At 29.6% G+C, this 24,558-nt stretch overlaps 1 protein-coding gene across 1 annotated transcript in view; it reads left to right on the top strand.

The window, feature by feature from the left end:
* Cad87A (cadherin 87A) overlaps positions 1–24,558 on the top strand; it is a 70,693-nt gene that overhangs the window by 16,483 nt on the left and 29,652 nt on the right. Inside the window, exons 8-24 of the mRNA XM_087166039.1 lie at positions 4,614–4,748; positions 6,502–6,615; positions 7,546–7,624; positions 8,998–9,110; positions 10,677–10,877; positions 12,781–12,936; positions 13,035–13,199; positions 14,081–14,154; positions 14,250–14,517; positions 15,649–15,794; positions 17,526–17,598; positions 17,948–18,020; positions 19,054–19,232; positions 19,447–19,573; positions 21,081–21,229; positions 22,414–22,546; positions 24,254–24,469. Coding sequence (XP_087022165.1) covers positions 4,614–4,748; positions 6,502–6,615; positions 7,546–7,624; positions 8,998–9,110; positions 10,677–10,877; positions 12,781–12,936; positions 13,035–13,199; positions 14,081–14,154; positions 14,250–14,517; positions 15,649–15,794; positions 17,526–17,598; positions 17,948–18,020; positions 19,054–19,232; positions 19,447–19,573; positions 21,081–21,229; positions 22,414–22,546; positions 24,254–24,469 — 2,401 coding nt within the window. The remainder of the gene's footprint in view (positions 1–4,613; positions 4,749–6,501; positions 6,616–7,545; positions 7,625–8,997; positions 9,111–10,676; positions 10,878–12,780; positions 12,937–13,034; positions 13,200–14,080; positions 14,155–14,249; positions 14,518–15,648; positions 15,795–17,525; positions 17,599–17,947; positions 18,021–19,053; positions 19,233–19,446; positions 19,574–21,080; positions 21,230–22,413; positions 22,547–24,253; positions 24,470–24,558) is intronic.

Consider the following 24,558-nt stretch of genomic DNA (forward strand, 5'->3'; position numbering starts at 1 on the left):
AAACTTAATGGAGGGATTCTTTCAATCCTTCCTTACATTAAAAATGACTGAGTTCTATAAAGTTATCTGGAGATTATCTGTTATTTTTGGTGAAAGAAATCCTAAATATACATAATCTTTCAAGACAAAACCACACAAAAAACAAAATCTCTCGTGGTACGAAAGTATATGGCAAAGTGCAGAATAATGCGTGTTCAAAATATTGCACGAGCCGGAAAATTGCTTTGTATACTGATGTGGGCAAAATTTCGAGTGAACAAAACTTCCGTTAAGAATAATATATTAATAAAATATTTTGAAAGCCTGCGTATTTAGTTCTAAGACAGTTATCTAGACAACATCAGAGATAATATCTAGATAATATGTGTCAGGTTTCTCATCATTTTTATTTGGCTTGATAAATAAAAGATTATAGCTACTAAGGACAACAACCGAGGCTATCATAGTACTTCTGTTATACCGAAACACATTCCAAGCCGAAAGCATAATTCTTTCTCTTGAGCGCATAACTGTGACAATATTTCTCCGCCACCCTCACCTTTCTCAGATAAGCTGAAAGTGTAAACGTGTCTTCCGACATTTTTCACGCAAAATTTCATCTTCCCTTGCTACTCTGGAAGTAAAGAACGTCATTACCAAAAAAAGCAATGCAGAACATAATATCGGACACAGTTTTGTCTACCATCATCATCATTTGTATATCTTTATAGGACAATATCCGCACTCTGGTCAGCACTTGAAACACTTTAAATCAAGCACTTAGAAAACATGAAAATCTTTCGAGCATATATTCTGACCTGAGCAAAATTTAAATTGAGAAAAACTCACGTTATGAATAATTGCCTATTAAATTATTTTGTAAGCCAGCTTATTTAGTCCTGATAAGATCAAAGCTCTTGCAAAGATACACAAATCTGTAAGCTTTCCTTCAAAATATCTGTTACTTACTCGTTTACTCTTTGTCAGGTTTCTCATCATTTATGTTTAGCTGTATAAATAAAAGATTATATGTACTAAGAACACCAACCGAAGCTAGCAGTGTACTTCTGCTGTACAGAAACATATTCCAAGCCGAAAGCATAATTCTTTCTCTTGAGCGCATGAATTGTGCCAGTCTTTCTCCATCACCTCCAGCTTTTTCAGACAAGCTAAATGTGTAAACGTGCCTCCTGACATTTTTTCGCAAATTCTCATCTTCCCTTGCTACTCTGGAAGCAAAGTACGTTACAGCGAAAAAAGCAATGCAGAAGATAATATTGGACACAGTTCTATCCACCAACAGTTGTATATCTTCATGGGGCAATGTCCAAAATTTTAGCGCTCGGGCCAGCACTTGAAACACCTCGATAAAATGAGCACTACTCAAAAAGAAAATAGCCATTGAAAGGGCAGATTCTGAACAAATTGCCAAATCGTGAATCACCTCATATTCCTGGATGAAAGATAAAGTTAAATGGAATGCTAACGTCACGGAACACTTTCTGATTAAATCTCCCAGCATAACACACCAAGTGATATAGAACAACGTAAGCAACAACGGCATTTGGGTAATGAGCATACTGGTTAAAAGAAAATGTACAAAAATGCAAACTTCCTTCGCTGGAGAATGCAATGTTACGTTAGTTTTAAAAGTTAGCTCCAGAAACCACTGGTCAACAACACTTTTTTCGAAAAACGCAGCATGGATTACGGGAAAGACGACAATAAGAAAAGACACTAATGGAATTAACATCGCAATGTTGGTTATTCTGTTGTATTTTTTTCTCAAGCTTCGCTTCAGAGAATTGTATTTGAAAAGAATGCTTTTGACTGCAAGTTTTTTGTAGTACATTGAGAACCAACTTAACCAAATGCAGACTCTCCATAAAACTCGGGAGAGTAGCACTTTTTTGCACTGAAAATTTTTACAATTCAAAAATTGATACAAGTACTGAAATGTTATAAACACTAAACATACATTAAATACTGCCATAAACAAAATGCGCACTAAAACCCAGAGCTTTGAAATTGAATTTAGTTGGAAACCTGGAACTCCATATACGTATAGCATAAAAAACAATGCATTGCAAGTTTCAAACTTTTTTTCAAAATATTTTACAAAATTTGAAATAACATTTTCTCTCCTAGACTCCATTGGAATTAATACATTTATTTCTCTGAATAAACAAGATGTTTCTTTGGCCAACATGACGACAAAAATACGGATTAAAATTAGCTATAAAAATATTGTTTATAAGATTTTAACTACCGTTAAATATAATAAGATGACAAAGATAAAGTATAGGTGATAAATCAATTTACTATCACACAAACAGCTGTGACAAACAGGTGTTAAATTTGCGTGTTAACATAACAATTAGGAATCAATATTAACCTAAACTAATGATTATTACAATGAAAAAGGTGATGACTTTTATTGATTTTTGCTAATATTGTTAACATTTACTGTGTTCTCTTATTATTTAATTAACTTGTAAAGGATAAAACACGTTTTCCGATTTACCGGTGAAATTCAATTAAGCACGTAACTCATTCACATTGATTAACAATCAGTCAAATAGTGACATAAGTCTTATACAAATAAATATTACCGAAGTAAACAAATACAAATATTATCAAATTATGTAGTTTTCTTCCTTTGTGACAAATTTTTATTCAACATTATACATGTGGTTTTTAAAGCGTTGTTTTTTCTATCTGCAGCATTTAATTTTTTGTAGCTTATATTTGATGTAATTTGAATTGGGTTTATTTTAGTAATATACACAATCTAAAATTATCTTTGAAAGCAAGCAATCATTGGTAATATTATATTTAGATTTAATTTTAAATTTGACCTTTGAAATAAAACGAAATGTAGGTTTCATACCTTAAAAGGAACAAATTTTGTATTATTCTATAGAATATTTCTATTATTTTAAGGCACGTAATTTTACATGACAGGACACAAAATTTGCGCAAAGTTATTCGAATGGTTTCTGGAAAATCGAATTTTAAAAAAGTCGAATTTCAGAATTTTAAAAAATGTAATAATAAGTTTAAAACAAATTAAATTTATAACCAACTCATCAGTTTCTAAAATATCGCAATTATTTTTATTCATATTTGAAATGTAAGGAATTCGGGAACATAAAAACTAAAATTCGTAAATTTATATAAACTAGAACAAGAAAACTAAAAAACTAGAAAAGGAATTCGAGGACATATGAATAAAATTGAAAAGCTTATCGAAACAGCTAATATCTCAAGTTATCTTATGTATTTGCATGTGTATTTTATAGTTTCCCTTGCTTGAAAGAATAATTTTAATTATTTTATGATCTTCTTTAATAATTAAATAATAAATTTCCATTTTAAAATATTTATCATTTAATATACTGACATTTTGTTTAAACATTGCATGCAAAAAAAGAAAAAAACATAAATTTCAATTTTAAAATACTTATCATTTAATATATACTGACATTTTATTCTAACCTTACATGCAAAACAAAAACCTGAATGGTAATCCACAAGTAACTGGACAAAAATTGTAATGCTTATAGAAACCGCTATTAGCATAAGTTATCTTATTATACATGTGCATTTTATAGTTTCCATTGCTTGTAGGAATAATTTTAATTATTTTTTTTTTGAATTTATAAACCGTTAAATGATAAATTTCAATTGTAAAATATTTATCATTTAATATACTGACATTTTGTTTAAGCATTGCATGTAAAACAAAACCCATAAATTTCAATTTTAAAATACTTATCATTTAATGTATGCTGACATTTTATTTAAACCTTACAAGTAAAGCAAAAACCTGAATGATAATCCACAAGTAACTGGACAAAAATTATAATGCTTATAGAAACCGCTATTAGCACAAGTTATCTTATTATACATGTGCATTTTACAGTTTACATTGCTTGTAGGAATAATTTTAATTATTTTTTTTTTTTTTTTTGAGTTTATAAACAGTTAAATGATAAATTTCAATTGTAAAATATTTATCATTTAATATACTGACATTTTGTTTAAGCATTGCATGCAAAACAAAACCCATAAATTTCAATTTTAAAATACTTATCATTTAATGTATGCTGACATTTTATTTAAACCTTACATGTAAAACAAAAACCTGAATGGTAATCCACAAGTAACTGGACAAAAATTATAATGCTTATAGAAACCGCTATTAGCACAAGTTATCTTATTATACATGTGTATTTTATAGTTTCCATTGCTTGTAGGAATAATTTTTTTTTAATTTTATAAATCATTAAATGATAAATTTCAATTGCAAAATACTTATCATTTAATATACTGACATTGCGTTTAAACCTTACATGTGAAACAAAATCTTGCATGCTAATACACAAGTAAATGGAACAAAGCTGTAAAGCTCATCGAAACCCTCACTAACCCAAGCTATCTTATGATACATGTTTATTTTATAGAACAATACAAAGCATGCAAAATAATTTTAAAATAAACACGTATTTTTCTTACGAATAAAAAATTAATGAATTTATTTACAATGATATCTCATTTATGGTATAGTTAATCAATTTGTTGTTTACAATATTTCTAAGAAGTAACTTTATATATGTCCTTTGTTTTCATAGTTTCCATCTGCCTGTGACAAATTTTCGGTGGTCACCCAATCCTCTTCACCCCAATCTTCCTCAGCTTCATTAGTTCTTCGCAAAAATTTAGATTACTCAGAAAACAAGAACTTTCGTCTCAGGCTTATTGCTGATGTAAGTATAACTTACAAAAGAAAATGTATTGCTTTATTTTTTTTCCTAAAAATTCATTTCAAGTGCCCGTAAATACAATTATTTTGGTGATAGGGGCTTATGTGAGAGAAACGTTTTATACCTGGGAGAGGGTATGATGTAAAAAGAAGGAGAAAGCATTATATATTTAGGGAAGAGAGCATTTTAAATTAGACGACGTATACTAATGACACGATTTAAACAACGGAAATATAAATACTTAAGAATGTTTGGCTAAAGAATGTTTATCACTCGGTTCACAAGCTAAGTTCACGTTAACATCGTTGTAATTAATTAACAAACTGTCTGATCTGAAGTAATGATAGAGCCTTTAGCGGAATCGATAAGAAGACTTCATTCTATATCACTACTGCCTAGAAGTCAAAAAACAATTATTTTTTTTGTTCGAGAATATTTTTATATATCTTTTTACTGTACAGTTTTAGCATAACTATCCTAGCATAGATCATTAAATGCTTCACATTTAAACTTAGAGGCCTATTTCAGTAGTTCCCAATTTTTTTTATTTTTTTTTGTTTTTGTTTTTTTTTTTTTGTTTTTTTTGTTTATGGAATCCTTAATGATTGGCCTTCTTTTGTTAGAGCCCCGACCTTATCCAACAATTGCGAATCCATTAACTAATAAAAGACTGATTTATTTCGAAAATATACAAGAGAAATGAAGCGCGATGACTCAAGAAATAGAACGTTTACTTTCCATCAAGGTAACCCAGGTTAGAATCTCAGCGGTGGTTGGTTAGCACGAGCAATGCTCCTGGCTTGTACCGATCATTTTGCTAACGTAAAATATCATCAGAGGTATACAGGTAATGGACAGAATCCCCTTGCCATTGGACTAACTAGTATGCGATTTTCGTGGTTTTCATTTCCATGTTACGCAAATGCGGTTTAGTACTATCAAAAAATCTTCCACGAAGACTAGTTTGTCCCAATGCTTGTTCCGAGAGCTCCCTTGTCTCTTGAGTTGGTTTAAAATTTACAAAGCTATGGAGTTAAACAATGATAGTCGTAAACTCAGAATTGGATCGGCTGTTCAATGCCAGTTATAAAATAAAATAAAATAAAATAAGAAGAATAAAAAATTTTCATCGCTTTATTTCCGGTGGTTTGAATTCGTAATCCCGTAGTTGAAGCTAATCTTTGGTGTATGCACATAAGCTGAAAATGAATCAACTAAACAAATTACGGTTTTCATTGAAACTAAATATAAAATTAACTGCTTTAAACGGTAAAAAATGGTTATTAGGAAAGCATATTTCTTTATCAACAAATTTAGCTATTTTAGTTTGATTTAAAAAGAGCGATGAAGAATACTAATTCAATTTTTTCCACATGCGTGGCCTTTTCATAATTTATTCATGATATTGTTCTTAGAAAAATTTTATTTTTTTAAAAAAATTCCATTTCTTTTTCATTGGCCCTTTACTTAAAATAATTTCATGAAGACAAACAAAATACTAAATAAATAATGGTTAACTTAATGAATCTGAGTCAAATTACATATTTTAAAAATGATAAGAAAATAATTAAAAGAAGTCCTAAATTCTCCCAACCCTTTCGACTCTTCCTCCACGAAACACCATTTAGGAACTCTTGTTTTTAACTTCATTTTTTCATAAACATATAATAAATTCTAATTAGAAAGCAATGGATATATTACTTTCTTTTAAAGCTGGATTACAGGCTAAATTGTTAATCATTGCTTAATGTTTCAGGATGGTCGCTACAACACTTCAGAGATAGTCAGCATTGATGTAAATGATGTCCAAAACAGGCCACCCATATTTATGGGGTCACTGACTGGTATTGTAGACGAAGATGTTCCTGTGGTAAGTTCAAGAGAAAAAATTATTTTTGGAAAGATATTTAAAACTTTCTTACATTTTAAAGCAATCTCTTTGAAAAAAAAAAAACTTTTCTAGGAGCTGCACAAAGCTTCATAGTTTATTTATTTATTTTTTTAATAATGAATTATATGACAGACAAATTTACCGATTAGATATTAATCTAGTATCATGTGAGGGGGTTTTAATTATCGACTATGTCAACCTTCATCCATCAAAAGGTACCTCCAGATGGAATCGAGTTAACATGTCTTATATACTAGTGATTCGGTATTTAATACTTATAGTGGTAGTTACGCCAAATTACTCCCCTTCCAAAATTTTATCTGTGATAGAATTCAACGAGCAGATAACACTAATTGTTAATACATGCTGTTTATTTATTTATAACATTTTTGCTCATTGTATTTTTCTTTATTTTTTTGTTTTTATAGCATTTCGCTTATTTTTTTCATTTTTTTTTTTTTTTTTTTTTTTTTTTTTTTTTTTTTTTGGTTTATAGCAATTTGCTAATTTTTTTCTATATTGTTTTTATTACCGGGAGACTTTATTTACTTTACCGGATCTTTTTTTTTTCCTTGAGCAGTTTATATTAAGCAAATCAACTGTTTAATGTGGACCATCCATCATGTTAGCGAGTTCAGATCCCGTTGGCAAGTCACTATTGAAGGGATTTAATTATCGACTATGTCAACCTTCATCCATCAAAAGGTACCTTCAGAGAGAATCGAGTTAACATGTCTTACATACTAGTGAATTAGTATTTAATATTTATAGTGGTAGTTACGCCACACATGTATATGATTTTCATCACATCACATATGAAGCACTTATAAATTATTTTTTGTTCGTATAAAAACTATATTTTAATTACTTTTTCCCAATGCTATGAATAAAATATAATTTCCCATTTAGGGAACTCTCGTAATCACGTTACATGCTAAAGATGGCGACGAAGGAAGTCCCAGAAAAGTTATTTATGAGCTAGTGACAAGTAAGTGGCTAAGCAACTTACCAATCTTAAATTAATTATATTATACATAGTTTATGCATGCACCAAAAGCACCAAAAATTTAACAATATTTTGAATAATTATTTTAAGTGTTAAAATATCAATAGCAATTCTTCCTGATTAAATTTATAAGCAGGTTGCTCTCGAAAAACGTTTAAAAGATTTATATAGGATCTTCCGTTGAGACCACCATTAATGTATATGTTTAGAAACCTCGGTCAAAAATGAAAACTCATTAGGGCTCACAAATTAGGTAGAATCACAAGTTAGAAAAGTAAAGCGAAAAATGAGTGTGTCCTGATGAAACTTGAGGACGTTTCTAATAGTCATCTTTCAAATCCTCTTAGTCCCTTTTAACCACCTAACAGGTTTTGATGTTTTCAGCCCCTGCCTTTCTTAATATTCAGATGTTGAATTTCAAAAGCACTTTTTTCTTGAGCTTATATATTAATTGCCTTTCATCCCCTCAGTGGGTGGATAAAATGAGTACCAAAGAATGATTGGGAATTAAACAATGGGTATTCTGCATCGGGCTGACCACCCAACCGGAACTCTTGCACCCTAGAGCCCAATGGTCAAGTAAACTGAGATGGGCACAGTAGGCTTGGGCTCTCGATGGCTGTCACTCTACTAAGTTTAGTTTAGTATATATTAATTTGTATCTCTCAATGTGCATAACTTTTTGACGTCATTTTCGGCAAGGACTCTAAGATTCAACATTAAAGGGGATGATTGCGTAACATCCAGAACATAAAACATCTTTATTATTTTCTTAAAACCAACTTTTTTTTTCTTCGTCCCTCAAACTAGTTTAGTTTTTCATCTCTCAAGTCCCAGTAGTGGACAAGTTCTACAACATTTAATTGTCAGAAGACTCAAGTTTATAATCAATCAAACATTCAAATTAGGTATCATTCTATTTCAGTTAGATATGTCCAAAAAAATCAAGACACACTTGCTATGAGTCTAGCAGACACACATACCTAGCATGCCAAGTCTTTTGCCAGTTGTTTAAACTTCGTGAGTAATCCTAATAAAAAATTATTCCCCGAAGAGTTTTAAACAACACCTTATAATTATTTTAATTGTTTTCAAAAAAGAAATGAAAAGAAAATGAATTTTCTTTACTTTTTGGTTTTAATATTACTCTAATACAAAATTTAACAAAAACCAATAATAATGAAGTGACAGTATTTAAAAACGAAATTGTTAAACAAGTTGTTAGAATTTGTGCTCAGTTAATAATATTTTTAATGAATAAAAAAAATAATACTGTAAACAAATAAATGATTTTAAAACAATCGTAGACTTTCATTATTTCTAAAAAAATAATTACCGAATTACTTTTTTGACAGATCCTGAGGAATTCTTTAGCGTTCATCCGGAAACTGGGGAATTAAGAACTGCTAGGCTTCTGGACAAAGAAATATTTCCATCATCAAATGGTGTTATAAATGTTGGCGTAAAGGTAATTAAAACACTATGTTTTGTTATTCAGTCGTCAACGAATTAATTTCCACCTAAAATTTTCTGATCTTTAAAATTAGTTTTACGAGGTTTTATTAAGTCTTCTAATCATACTATTAACATTGCTCAAGATTTTGCGATTTATATATATCATCTAAATATTACTGGTATTCGCATCTAAAAAGTTCGAAAAATTTTAATATAATTGGAATTTATTACCTGTAGTTCAAAACATTATAAGAAAAACATGGGAGATTTAACCCACCTCTTAGAAAAAGAAAATTAAGGTAATTCAGTTTATAAGTTGACATTATTTTATAATTTATAATGTTTGTCTTCTAATTACAGAATTATTTTACGCCTAAGAATGATACTTTAAATGTGTATACACTGGGTCAAATATCCCTACTTGAGGCCAGTTTGCTCCACTAGGAGGAAAGTTTGACCTACGGAAATTGAAAAAGTTATTAGAACCTACATTGTAAAAGATTTTCCAGTGAAAGCACATAAAAATACAAAGGAAATAATTAATGAGGGAGTCTCATATAAAATTATGGAGTTAGAAAAAGGGAAAATTTCTATGAAAATATATATAAATATTTCCAGTTATTTTTCAGAGATAAAGTAGGAAAAAACTCTGTAAGTTACCTCTCGGCTCTAGGACTATAGACCTTTTACTGTTCAGAAGCTTCTTCTTAAAATTCTAAGATGAATTAAATTTTACTAGATTTATATGATTGTTCTGTAAGCTTAACTATTTCTATTACTCTCTTTTTTTTTAAATTTGATTCTTGGTTGCTTCCTAGTATTTTGAAAAGTTTTCTTTATATTTCCTGTTGTGCCCTTTCAAAATTTTCTCTTTAACAGTTTAACAAGGGTACCTAACAAAATCATCGGTTTTGTACAATGAATCAAATCTCTTTTAATAGTCGTTTTGAAAAAATAAAAAATTAAAAACACATTAAAATAGAAAATATAAACAAAAATTATGTAATGGAGAAAAAAACAGGAAAAACATCTGAAACTCATAAAAATTCGGCACTGAAGCAGCACAGAAAAAACGATAAGTTTTACTTTCATTTTGGCCCATAACAAAGAAAAGAGCTTGCAAACAAAAGTTACTTTTTTGCATAAAAATAATATCACAGGAGATTTTTCCTTGAATTTACTTGCAGATCATTGATGGTTAGAAAAGGCATGCGATTTTGTCTGTTACCATGCTGAAATCTGATGCCCATCAGTTACATAAACGTTTAAATATATATATACATGTCAGAACATCTCAATGGTCTAACCTCCTTTGTTTCCCATAATTACATCGGAAAAATGATAAAATAGATTCGAAGAAACTGCTTAACTCAACCATCTCTTTAAGTACGCTGCTTTTGCAAGTTAACCACATGTTTAACCTGACTTCTGTATTTAAACATAAAACGGAATAAAAAAAAAATATTTTTTCTAATGGAACTTTTAAATGTATGCTTCAGTGTACTCTGTTGGTCAAAAAAAATAAAACTTTAGTACCCGTTACTCACAATTTAAGTTATGTCTTACTACATTATTTTAGGCTACTGAAGTTATGTCCAATGGAGCTCTAGCTGTAGGTAATGAAGCCTGGACAGTAGCAGCACTGATGATTACAATAAGGGATGTAAACGACGAACCACCGACTTTCAACAAAATTAGTTACACTGTCAATTTGAACGAGAACGTTGCTAATGGTACACCTTTGCCTAACCTCGACATGTTTGTTCAAGACACGGACACGGTAAGGAAACAATGTTTAGCTTAATAATAATTATAATATAATAATATTATAATTCTTGTACATTACTAATTATTATAATTATTAGTACCAAGCATGCTTGCGAACTAAACACTGGAGGTTTCACGTTTGGCTGACCACCTAACCGGAACATCTGCTCCTGCACCCCAGAGCCCAAGGTCAAGAAAACTGAGATGGGCACAGTAGGCCTTGGCCCTATATGGGCTGTCGCGCCACTGAGTTTAGTTCAGTACCACGTACATCAATTATTAATATAACTAATATTAATGATAACTATATTAATAATTAATGCACAAGGGCGAGTCAAATAAAAGTGAGCAGTTATGAATATATGACAAACGGAGTACTTTATTAAAGAGAAGTCTTTATAAGCATTTAGACATTTGTCCCACTGACAAATGAGTCAAGTGATTCCTTTCTCATGAAACTCCTGGGGTTTGTTGCTTCAAAATATGACTCCTTCACGTCCTCGTACGACATACATATGGTTCCCTGGAGCAGTTTTTCTCAATTGACATTTGACAATTGACTCAATTATATGGCAAGATGACCCCGACACTCAGCAGGACCATCGTTTCATAATATCGAGCCTGGTTGATAGTAGGAAGCGAATGTGAGAAACAAATTTATATATATATATATATATATATATATATATATATATATATATATATATATATATATATATATATATATATATATATATATATATATATATATATATATATATATATATATATATATATATATATATATATATATATATATATATATATATATATATATATATAAATTTGTTAAAATATTATTTTTAATTCAATGCATAACAATTTCTCAATGTTCTTAAAAACACGAATTATATCAATTTCAATTTCCTAGCCTTTTAATGTCATGGCTAATCAACTGCCACATTTGAAAACATTTGGATGAAACAATCTTCCCTTTACAACATTGCGATTTGTAATGAAATTTTTAGGCATGCATTGTGAAGCTCAATTCGCTTAAATGTTAAAGTTATGAGGCTCTGTTACAATTTGGTTCATATCGCTATTAACGAGGTAAAGGGCACATTAAACAGCTTTCAAACTCTAACGGCAACATATGTATATTCATATAGAACATTGTTCAATATTTTTGCTGACATTGTACTATCAATAAATAAGTTATGATTCGATTTTTTTTTACTATTATTGGTTATCTATAGCTTTTTTTTTTATGTTTTCTATTTGTTAGAAAACCTACTAAACGCATTTTATTCTCTTTTTTTTTTTAAGGAATATTTTTACGCTTGAGTTATAAAGGGTGACTTCAAATCTTCGCTAGATTTAAACCTTGCATCATTTGTGCCATAAAACATTGAGAGAAAAAAATGTGAAAACTGATAGTTCAGGTTTATTAAAAACGGAAAACTACGTGAAAAAACAACACATTTTCATTATTTATCAATATTTTTTTTAGCATTGTTGAGTCATTTGCTGGTTGCGTAATTTACTTTTTGAGATCAGAATCAGGGATTCGAGTTGTGTGATTTAACACTGTTGGATTATTTTTTGCCTAAATTCTAAGGCTTCTACCGGCTAGACTCCAATCGCATACTTTTCGAGGGGAGGAATTAAGTGCCGTGTCAACGAAATTTATCATCATTTATGCAAAACGCCTATGTAGCACGCACTCGTTACCCAATATGTTATGTCATACCCCAATGCCACATAATATATAAATCAACAAAGAATTCATTACATTTAATTAGACACTTATGTTTTACATCAAAATTACTACTTTGAGGAATTTTGAGATACTCTGTATATGCGACATGCTAATGTAACGTTTTTTTTCACATCAAAAGGCAAAAAATCAATATAAAGTTTTTGTTAATATTTTCTAGGGGTCTAATTCTGTCTTCAATATTGAGTTAGTGGATGATTCAGGCATCTTCAGTGTTGAGCCAAACTTGGCGACTGGCTCGTCTTCAGTTAGCATTCGAGTTTCAAATGGGCCTCTTGATTACGAAAATCCAAATCAAAGGAAATTTATCCTGTTGGTAAGAATTACACAATTATTATTTATTTATAAATAATAATTATCAAATTTATTTGGTGATCTTTACTGCTCATAATCAACACTAAAAAATATTTCCAGGTCGTTGCCAAAGAAGCTTTCACGAATCCTCAGCTGTCTGGAACGGGAACTGTAACAGTAAATATTTTAGACACTAACGACAATGCACCAAGATTTGACAAACCTGAATATAAGGCCAGTGTTATTGAAAACGCACCTGCTGGAACAGTTGTAGACACTATAACAGTAAGTAGAACTACTCCACACTGCTTAAAGAGCTTTGGACACTTTATTTAATTCTAATTATGTGGATCGTGGAACAGATTTTACAAAAAATTTTAGATATTCTGTTTTAAAGCATATTTAATTTATTCAATAACAATTCCTGAGAAATCAATTTATGAGATTTAGCATATAAAATCAAACACTCTTAGATCAATTAATTCAACCTTGAATCCGAATATAACCTCATACTACAATACGGTGCAAGTTCCTGAAAAATTAATAAAGAGTTAAATGAAACTATGTAAACGTCTAAGTCGAAACATTAAAACATGCAATCAAGTTAAAGAAGTACTAAATATAGTTTAAGCTAGCACCATACTAAATAAAGGTTGCAGCAGATTTGAACAATATTGTTCAATATATGATCCAAAATTTCTAGGAAGTCATTTGTATCTGAGCTACTTTAAGTACAAGTTCTTAAATGCTGTTCCGTGGAAAACATTATTTCTGTTATTACTTGATTTACGATTCCATTCGCTTCAAATATATGCAAATTTGAAATAATAGTCGACATATTCAAAGATCTCAAAAACAAAACAAAAAAGGTAATTTGAAAAATAAGCGATTCAAATCACTTTTGCTTTTTCTGGTAAGTCTTGAAAATGGGAGTCTGTTTTCGAGAGCTTGAAACAAGTTGACTGTTTTTTCTAATTTATACATTTGTTAAGTGAATGAACTATCTTATCGTTTCTGTTTCCTAGGATTATTTATTTAATTTATTTCTGTTAGTTTTGTCGATCTTCGACATCTCAAAAAGACTTGATGCGACTGGTTAATTCCTGATTTTTGCAATAAAAATAAGCAAAAATAAACTGTAATTGTTATAATTATATTTCTTTTAGGCTACAGATAGAGACACTAAGAAATTCGGTGAAGCAGGTATCATCTATTCAATTTTTGGAAACGGAGCTGAGAAGTAAATTTAGCAAATTTTTATTTTAATATCATCATTTGTCAGTTAAAAATTTTAAATAATCATTCAATTTTATTTCTTTCATTTTCGGTGGACAGATTCCATGTAGGAGATAGATCTGGTGTTATCACAGTTGCTTCTTGCCTGACTCCCGGATCCGGTAACTGCCTAGATTTTGAAACAAGACCCACTTATTACCTGTCCTATCAAGCTGTTGATGAATTAGGTGATGGATTAGCTGCTGTTGTCCCTCTCACCATCTCCCTTTCTGACGCTAACGATAATGCACCAGCTTTTGTACATGACTCATACTCCGCAACTATTGATGAAGGTGCATTTAAATTTGACACTCCCCTAAGAGTTCAGGTAATTTTTAATTTTACCTCAGACACTAAATTTTTATTGTTGTTGCAAATATTGTCCTTAATTTGAAATCTTTCACTTAAGCAGTCGAACTTCAACAAAAAATAAGCATATTAGTATAAATACAATATATTTGTGATTTAAAAATGAATTTTTTTTATAAAAAATATTTCAGTAATTGCAGACAATACATGGTAAATTAAGTTTTATGCATTATTTGACTACCAAAAAAGAAATTCTCGAGTTAAAGTTTTGAGTTCCAAGAGTTAAGGTTTCAAACTTTTTTTGTATCGTTTTTGTAATTTTACCTATAATTATATTTAGGTTCAATCAATAATTTATTATTAATTTAATATTTTGATTACTTTTATGCAAATATTTAATGTCAAATGACAATGAAAAAATAGCGTTTTTTTTTAAAGAAAACGTATTTTATGCAAATATTTAATGTCAAATGACAATGAAAAAAATAGCGTTTTTTTTAAAGAAAACGTAATTATTTTTTAACAATACATAATTAAATGGACACGAGTCTCAAAAAAACCATCGTGCTTTTCAAACAAACCCTGATACCCTTTTTCAATTATCACACCAGTTCTTCTTATCTTTCATTTCAACAAAAACCAAAATTTGACTAATTTACTTTTTTATCAGTTTATATACACACTAAAAATAAATTCATAACTATATATTACTTTCAGTTCCAAGACTGCGAATTCAAATGCGGAACATAAATCCCAATTTAAGACAATTAATGATAAAATTCCATTTATCTTTTTAAATATTTTCAAATGAAAGTAGACTTTTATTGCTTAATAGGCTCACAATTGTTTTACATATTTTATTTATAGAGTCGGGGCTCCACCAAAAGAAGGTTGATCATATAGGATTCCTTAGCCGTAAAAATATTGGGAACCGCTACTACAAACTATTGAATATGATTATATTTTACCCTATAAATGAATACCCTATGATTACCCTATAAAATGAATTACAGCCATATAATATACATAAACATCAGTCTGGTCTTCCATTATGGTTCTTGTAAAATAATATTGGTTTTCTTTGAAAATGATATTCTACTGCAGGATGGTTTTTACTTAAAATAACAAGCAATAATTTAACTTTTCGCAGGCAGTGGACGCAGATGCAACATCGGTTGTGCAATATTCGATCATAGCAGGCAACAATCACAATATATTTGCCATCGACGGGAGATCTGGAGAAATAACAGTTGCCCAGAGGAATGGTTTGGATGTATCAGCTTTGAAGACAGACCAGTAAGCAAAAAATTACATTTTTACAAGAATATCTATTTAATTCACATTAGGTATATATTTTAGCAATGATCCCATTTAGCAAACCATTACAGGCAACCTTACGACAAACGATGTATTTTTAATTTCATTTGGCTGGAATAGAAGTGTTGAATAATTAATCCTTTTTTAAACTTAGTAGAAATATTTGTATCCCAAACTTGTACGCTTAAAAGATTGAATAAAGGCATGCAAAAAAAACTTTACCGAAAAATCGCGCTTTTTAGCTTTTACTATGAACTTTACTTTTATACTTTTGCCTTTTTTTTTTCATTCCAGCTTTGTCCAAACTCTCAAATGCAACATTCTGAATGTGATTTAAATTTAGTGATCAGGCTAGTCTTCATTTTTAATGTGTTAAAGAAAGTATATAAAAGTCTGCTCAAATAAACCTTGTTTCAGTGATGGCCATAAAATCTAAAATAAACCTTGAAAAGGTGAATTTATCCTCAATTTGAAAACTCTTTCTACCCTTGGTTTGGAAATGATAATCATCCTCGATTTCAGATGGTTTTTCTAGTCATGTTTTCTAAAGGCAGATTCTATATCGATATAAAAGGGCTGTATATGCAAGTTTAGTGCGAACTTAATAGTGCTTAAACTTGTATAATTAAATTTAACTATGTTTCAAGCTTGCATGGTTTATAAACCTTCTTGGGCTTTGTCATGAAGGTTATTACTGAAATTAAAATCAACCCTAAACTGTTATCCAGGATGTATATTTTTTTCGCCTTAAAAGAAAATTGTGTAGTATTTTTAAATTTATTATTTGAAATGTTTATTTTCATATTCTTCAAATTGCATTAGCTAAAAGTAGAACAATTTGTTCAAATGTTTTTTTAAAGTAATCCTCGTTCATATCCTAATTTTATACGCTTTCCCCTTTTTTCCAAGAAACATAATCAAAATTTAAAATGATTACTTAATAGATACTTTCAAGTGTCATCGTTGGTAAATCACGACATTTGTTGATTCAAAATCCAGTCTGGCACGACACACACGCGTGACGTCGTTTATAGGTATCCAATTAAAACGGATTTAAATCACATGATTAGGCATAATCACAAGTTTCATCACAAGTTTCATAAAACAAATTTTGAAATAAAATTTTACAGAATTATTTTTCAGGATTTAGTTATATAAGCAAACATTCATACGACTTAATAGAAAAATGTTTTCCATTCAACATGTTACAATTTGGAATTCAAGATTAAATTAGCTCAGAGCTTAATGTTTTGATATGAATTTAATTTCACATTCTTTCTAGTGCTACTGTAAAGCGTTTATTAAGCCCAGCAAACATGTTCTGAGTAGTTCATGAAAACATGCTAAATTACACTTCTTGTTAAACAGATACAAAAATGCAGTCGAAATCATTAGTAAGAAAGGTAGAATATAATACTTAAAAGCCAGTTTTATTGCCTGGTTAAACCTTAATAATCATTTTTAAACTCTCCTCTGTTTCCTCCGACAATCAAACAAGTTTTGATTTTTCAGTTCAGCTATTCTAAGCAGTGATTCGTTAAGTTTTGATAGAGTTTTTGTTTTTCCTCCTCTTCAGTATTACAAATTTAAGAATGAATGAATATACTTTTTTACTTTATCTTTTTAAAGGATTCTAGAAATATATAGTAAGGGTGATCACTATATATTCGAGTATATGCACTAATAACTTTTTATTTTCTTTACTCATAGAATTATTCTTACTGTTCAAGCTAGTGATGGAGGAAGTGGTATAGTAACAACAACAGTAAAAATTACAGTTAAGGTAATTATGAACTTCTCATGAATATCATTATATGTATTAGAATATATTAATTTTCTTAAAATAGTTTCTTGAACACCTCTATTTTTTTAATGTATAAATTTTTTTTTGCTAAACTTTTGTTATATGTTAATTTCAAATTATGTGTACCAACTCTGAGTTTTGAATGAGTACATATTTATTACTTTATTTATTACCAGAAATTTTATATTTATGCATTTCTTACAAGTGGAATGATACATTAACTGAGATTTCATGAAGAGTTTAATAAACATTTACTGTTAATATGTACTACTATAAATTGAAAATATCAGAATAATGCACTTTATTTATATTTATTATTACATTTTAGGATGCAAATAACAATGAACCTATATTTCAAAAGCCAATATACACTGCTAATATCCCAGAATCGTCACCAGCTGGTAAGTTGATATTTCATTCTCAAAGAAGTTTAAATTCAAAACTTGATTTTTTAAAAGGGAAGTACAATTCGTTCTCTCTTTTTTTTAATGAAATAGCATTCTTAAAAAAAGTTGCATATGGTTTTCAGATTGAGAATTCAGTATCTTTATTAGCTGAAAATACAATTTTTTTAAAAATATATTAACACATTTTTTAAGTAATAGTCTAGCTTTCTATTCATATAAAATAACGAAGCTCTGCGGGATCCTACAATTATACTTTGCAATCCTTTAACCTTTCAGCAACTGCACTATGTGCTTGCATAAATATATATAAAAATTCTCCTAAGCAGCAAACACTAAGAGAAGGAGAAAACGTGGTGTTTAAAGTGAGTTGAGTTTTTCCCAAAAATTAAAATTAACAATTGGTAAAAAAATAAAATTGATTATTGGTGCTTAAAATTTCTAACTTTTTCTTTCATGCCTAAAAAATATTGTAAATATTGTAATCATAAAGATTCATTATGAATTTTAGTTTCACTTTTTTCTCTCAAAAATAATAATTGGGGATATATTTTTCAATGCTCGGCTGAAACAGCTAAAAATAAAAATAAGGTTTTTTTTTTCGTGCCACAATTCAAAAACAGATTGCTTTTCCAACAAACCAATCAAATATGAGCTACAATTGTGCAAGAATGATGCCATCAGAGATCTTATCATTTACGACTTGCAAATGCTTATCATTTGATCATATCCTGCATCAAAAAACCATTCTGATTTTTTTTTTTTTTTTTTTAATTTGCATAGCAATTTATATTGTGCAGTAAGATTCGTTAAAAAGATATTCCAGTGAAAAATAATTTCAAAAGTAGCTCAAAAGTGCCATTTTCATTTTATGATGATACTATTTTTATTTAAAGCACTCTATGTGTTGGTAACTCAGATACAACTTGTATTAAATTTGCATAGAAATCATAACATAAAATGACCCGTTTTGAAACTTACGTGTTATGTGTTTGGGAAATATTCTGAATAAATAATGAATACTGTTTAGGTACTATCGTCGAGCAAGTTTCAGCTTCAGATGCTGATACTGGCGTGAACGCTGAACTTTCATATAGAATTCAAAGAGGTGGTTTTGACGACTTCCTAATAGATTCTAATTCCGGTGAAATAACAGTAAAAAGTGGAGCCAAACTTGATTATGATCGAAGAAAAGAATATAACATTGAAGTAAGCGTAATTTTTCATTATTTATTTTTCTATTAATTAAACTCCAAATATAATCTTACCATTTTAAAAAGTTAATATTAGCATTGATACTTTTTAATATTACATAAGACTTAAGTCTTATCCTTGTATTTTTTTAAGAAGAGTGAAATACAGCTTTAAAACTTCATGAGTCATGTTTACTTTATATAATTTCTCGTTTATTCATGTGACATAGGTTATAGCAGTTGATCATGGAAGCCCTATACACACAGGAACTGCTACTTTAGTGGTTACTATCCTAAACAGCAACGATAAAGCTCCCTACTTTACACCTTCAACACAGCGTACACAAGTTACAGAGGGTAATTATGATAAATATATTAACTGAATATAACTACAATGTAGGATAACATATCATAACTACAATAATATAAATAAATAATATATATCATCACCCAGTGGCTGAGAAGTGGCACTTCGCGCTCCCGTGTCACAGGTCTAAGGTTCCATCCTCGGACCAGACAATGTTGATTCAGCCTCTCACCCCTTCAGTATGTCGATAAAATGAGTGCCAAGTTTGCTTGAGGTTGACCACCCAACAGGACCATCTCCTGTATCCCAAAGTCCAAGGTCAAAAAAAATTGGGATGTGCACAGTAGGCCTACGCCCTCTCTGGGCTGTCACGCCACTATGGTTTATATTAATAAAGTGGCTTATTTACTTATGTATTCAAAGTGGCTTATGTATTCAAAAAGTACAGTTGTTGAACTTAACTCACGTTTTAAATGTAAATAAACATTTTTTAAAAAATTTATTTTTATTAATATGCAATACCGGAAATAATAGCTGAATGGCATTAATAGGGCTAAAACGAAGCCTAAAAAGGATCAGTAGATTTATTTGTATATTTGCCCTTCCTAACAGATAAAAACTCTTAAATGATTTGTTTTACATGAGAATGTATTACATTGTGTTTAAATTATCTTTTATTTGTTAGAAATGTGATCTTTATTTATAAAATAAATCCTTACTGCCTAGTAAAATGTCCTTTTGAAACTGAAATACTATTCAGTTTAATAAATCTTTGAGGGTTTAATAATATATCTATCCGGTCATATTGATTGAGCAAACAAATTCGAACAAAGAAAGTCAGGAAATTATGGGCCACATGACTTGAAAAAAGGAATAACTATATGTTGCATGAGAAAAAGTAAACACTCGCTTTTTAAAAAGGAAAGATAAAAGATATCTTGATGGCGCTTCAGCTTCCTTTATATTCTGCAAATAGTCAAACATTTTTATCTGCAATAAAATTAAATGAAAAAATAAAGTGGACATTTACATTCAGCAGAAATATCGCTAAATTTAATAAAAATGAAAATTTCATTCAATAATGCGGATGAATTTCACAAGGATAAAATTAATGTAACTCTGAATAAAACGAAAACTACAATCCTTGCATGATGATATCAAAAGTCCTTACATATATTTTTATCATTCATATAAATTTGGAATTTTTATTTAATTTACAAATTTAAAAGACGAAATTAAAACTTCGAATTTGAATTTAAGTTATTAATTGTATAATGTAACTGAAATTGATTAAGAACTCAAAGTTCCAAAACTAATTAAAATACGTCTAATAAAGTTATAATTAAATGTATCTCCTCTTATATTATTAAGAAATATATTCATGTTTTTGCAAAATCTTCAACAGTGAAGCAATTTGAATTTTTATTGATTTCAAATTCAGGATACAGTAATTCCTATTACCAACTCTTCATTGTATAGTAGAATTTCTGTCTTTTTATTTTTTTAACAATTTATAGAGATTGAATTAAAACTTTTGTTGTATGAATTTTTTTTTAGACCAGAATGAGGGACACGTATTTTATACGCTGAAAGCAGCTGATCCTGATATTAGCAGTCCAGATTCTTTAGTGTATGCCATCTCAGAACCAATCACTGCTACTGACAAAGATGGAAGACAGTTGCCCTCACAAGTATCTGGATATAAGGTTAAAAATCTTATAGTTTTCCTCGTCAATAAAATAGTTAAAATAAGTCAAAGATAATTCTATCATTTCTCTATTAGTTTTCATCTGTATCTACTGTTTTAATCGCATTCTCAGCAATCTCTCATTTTTGAGTCCCGCAATGGACAGATCGTTAAGATACTTTTCCCAGCAGATCACCGAAGTCAAGCATCACTGGCTGCAGTCAGTGTGCGGGTGGGTGACCACTTAGATCAGTTTGCGTAGGGACCGAGGGTGTGGCATTGGTCCTCGCTAAACTGTTCTACCGTAAAGGGCTCGACTTCGCTTGCAGGTCGTCGGGCTACCGAAGTGGGGGCTGCCATCCCCTCTGCAGAGAATTAAAATTGTGATGGCATGTCTTCGGATCATCCTCAGGGATGTTTCCCAGATAGTCGCCAATAGCCCATTGTGCAGCTCTAGTGTGACGTAAATGAACTACAACAACTCTCATTTTTTATAATTCAGTTATCCATCAGTTTCATTTCGTTAATTCTGCTCATCAGATCTTCACAAAATCTCTGTAATAAATATATAATATTCTTAATAATTTGGATGTATAATTCCACGTTTGAAACTTTTTAAATATTTAATATTCATTTTAAATTCTTGATTTTCTGTCACTAAAAATAATAAATAAGTAATTTTTTTAAACTTAAAAAAAATCACCAGATCCAAATATCCAGTTCCATTAAAACATAACCACCGTAATTAGAAAAGTAAGAAATGAGATGGAATGTTTCAATCAAAATAAATGAACAAACAATTGAATCGGGAAGGGACCGAAATGTCGTCAACCGGAAAAATCAGCAATGAGAAAGGGTGTAAAAGCTTTTTGGCCATTCCTTCAATGGTACAACTGCAGGAAAAAATTCACTTAAGATTGGAAGAAAAAATTAGTTTATTTCAAATGCGATAAATTGATAATATATTAATGGATTATAACCACATCAAACTTATGTACTTTTATTATTATATGTTTCTATTTGCAATTCTCCCACCTTTTCTTAAAATTAAATGCATAAAATACTCAATTTTGACACTTTAACAATTTTATTCATTTAGTTTAGTATTTAACATTACTCTAGCTAAATTTAATACATTTTAAATGACTACATCAGTTGAGATTGCCTGGTGTATTAAATCTGTATATCTAATCATCAAATTAGGCTTTCTTTGATGTTACCCCAGAAACTGGAGAAGTTCGAGTCTCAAGCCGCCTTGATCGAGAGATGGCCGCCATCGTCACCATGACTGTTGTGGTAACAGATATTAGTGCTACCCCACCCCAAACCGGAACAGGTACTTTATGAGTATAATTCTTTTTAAAAAAAATTTCGTACCCTAAAAATTATGTTTAATTGAAGATTCATTGTTGATACTCAAATCTATTTGCAGCTCAAATTGACACAATTATCAGACAGTTTTGAATTTGTTTGGATGCAATTATTTGTATTCAATAAATCTTAAACATGAATTTTTCATTTCAAATAATAGAATCAATATTTTTGGGTTTGTAAAAAATATAGAATCTAAATAGAAAAGTATATCTTTATTTTTTTATTTTTTTTTATATTGAAAATCACAGGATTTGATTTTATTTTAAATTTTTTTATGATTCATAAATTGATTATGTTTTATTTTATAATTAATTGTTTTTGAAAAAGAAATATTTTTATTTATTTTCTTTCAAGTGTAAAATTGTTATTAAAATTGATTCACAGATTTCTCTAATAAGTAAGATAGAAATTCAAATTACATCTCGTATAAGCAAATAATGCTTATTTATTTACACTGAAACTTTTCCGCGCTTTCGATTGATGTATATTCCTATACATATATCTTTTATTACCTATGTATATTAAGATATATTTTTCTAAATTTTAATAAGCAACTACATAATAAGTTATCAAGTTAGTTCAAGCTTTTACACACTAGTCCCTTGTAGCGGAGTTGTGAAGATGAAAATAACTTTTTTTTAAAAAAGAAATTGTTACGGGAAAACTGAACAACTTTTTAATGGGATACCTGCAAGTGACGTAGTGTGGGTATCTCGGTTCTGATTGATTGTTGACACGTGGCATTTGTTTACGTTAGCAACTGTTCTTTCCATTGTATTCCGAGTAAGCCAATCAGTTCACGTAAGTGAGACATTCTATATTCTTTCACAAAGATTTTAATTCTTTCACAATATATTTTTTACTTAACACAGTCACGAAGTCATGTAAAACATAACAAACTAATAATGCATCGAAATTGCCAGCGACACAAACAAAAATATGTCATAGTTACAATAAAATACATAAACAAAAAATAAATCTAAGTTAATTAAAAGACGTAGATGAGAAAGAATTACATTTCAACAAATTCGATGTTCGATGTATTCTCAGACTCAATGTATTTAAATAATTAAATTCTAACTTATGTAGAGAAACTTTGCTCAACTTTAACACGCCATTTTGCTTATAAACAATCAGCTGACGTCATAGATCACATGTGTGGGTATCTGTGATCTCCTTCTTCTTGAAGTCCAAATACCCAATTCCTCATATAAACTAGAAAGCAAGTAAGTAATCATTCAAAATATTCAGTCAACAACAAATCAACAAACAGCGGTCATCATCAACAAACATCAACAGTAATCAACAAAACAGCGTTCTTAATTCTCATTCCTTTATTCTTGTAATAAAATATTTTAGAATAAACTATAATTTAAAATAAATTAATGCTTCCGTATTTAAAAAAGGGAGCCTTTTTCAAAATATGTTTAAGAATAGCTCTTAAGTTCCAACAACAGAATTATTATATCCCTATTAGTTTGATTTTCTTTCCTTTTTAATTAAATAGAATAAAACAAACATATTATCTGATTAACATTTTAAAACACTTCAAAATAGCACTTGAATGACGCTCTAACAACTTTATAGTTTGGTTAAACAAACTTTCTTTTCTGCATTTGTAAAGACAGCTCTTCAGCGTGTCTATTAAGTTAAATATTTCTGTTTTTAGGAACTCTGGTTGTGACAATCATCGATTTGAATGACTTTCCGCCAACTTTTTCACGCCCTTGGACTCCCGAAAATCCTGAAATACACATCAATGCTATGGAAGAACAACCGAAAGGAAGCGTTGTGACTACACTTGTTGCTACAGATTCTGATTCAAATATTGCAGAATACAGAATTGAACCTGAAAACGAATTCTTTCATATCGATCAAACATCAGGTATGTTAAAGTGTAAAGAATTTTTTTTTTATTCAAGAATACACTGACAGTTTTATGTCATATATCACATACAGTTCATTTCTGTCATA

This window comes from Parasteatoda tepidariorum, chromosome 6 (genome assembly GCF_982258835.1).
Source record: "Parasteatoda tepidariorum strain Cologne lab strain chromosome 6, Ptep-v5.0, whole genome shotgun sequence".
Lineage (NCBI taxonomy): Eukaryota > Metazoa > Arthropoda > Arachnida > Araneae > Theridiidae > Parasteatoda > Parasteatoda tepidariorum.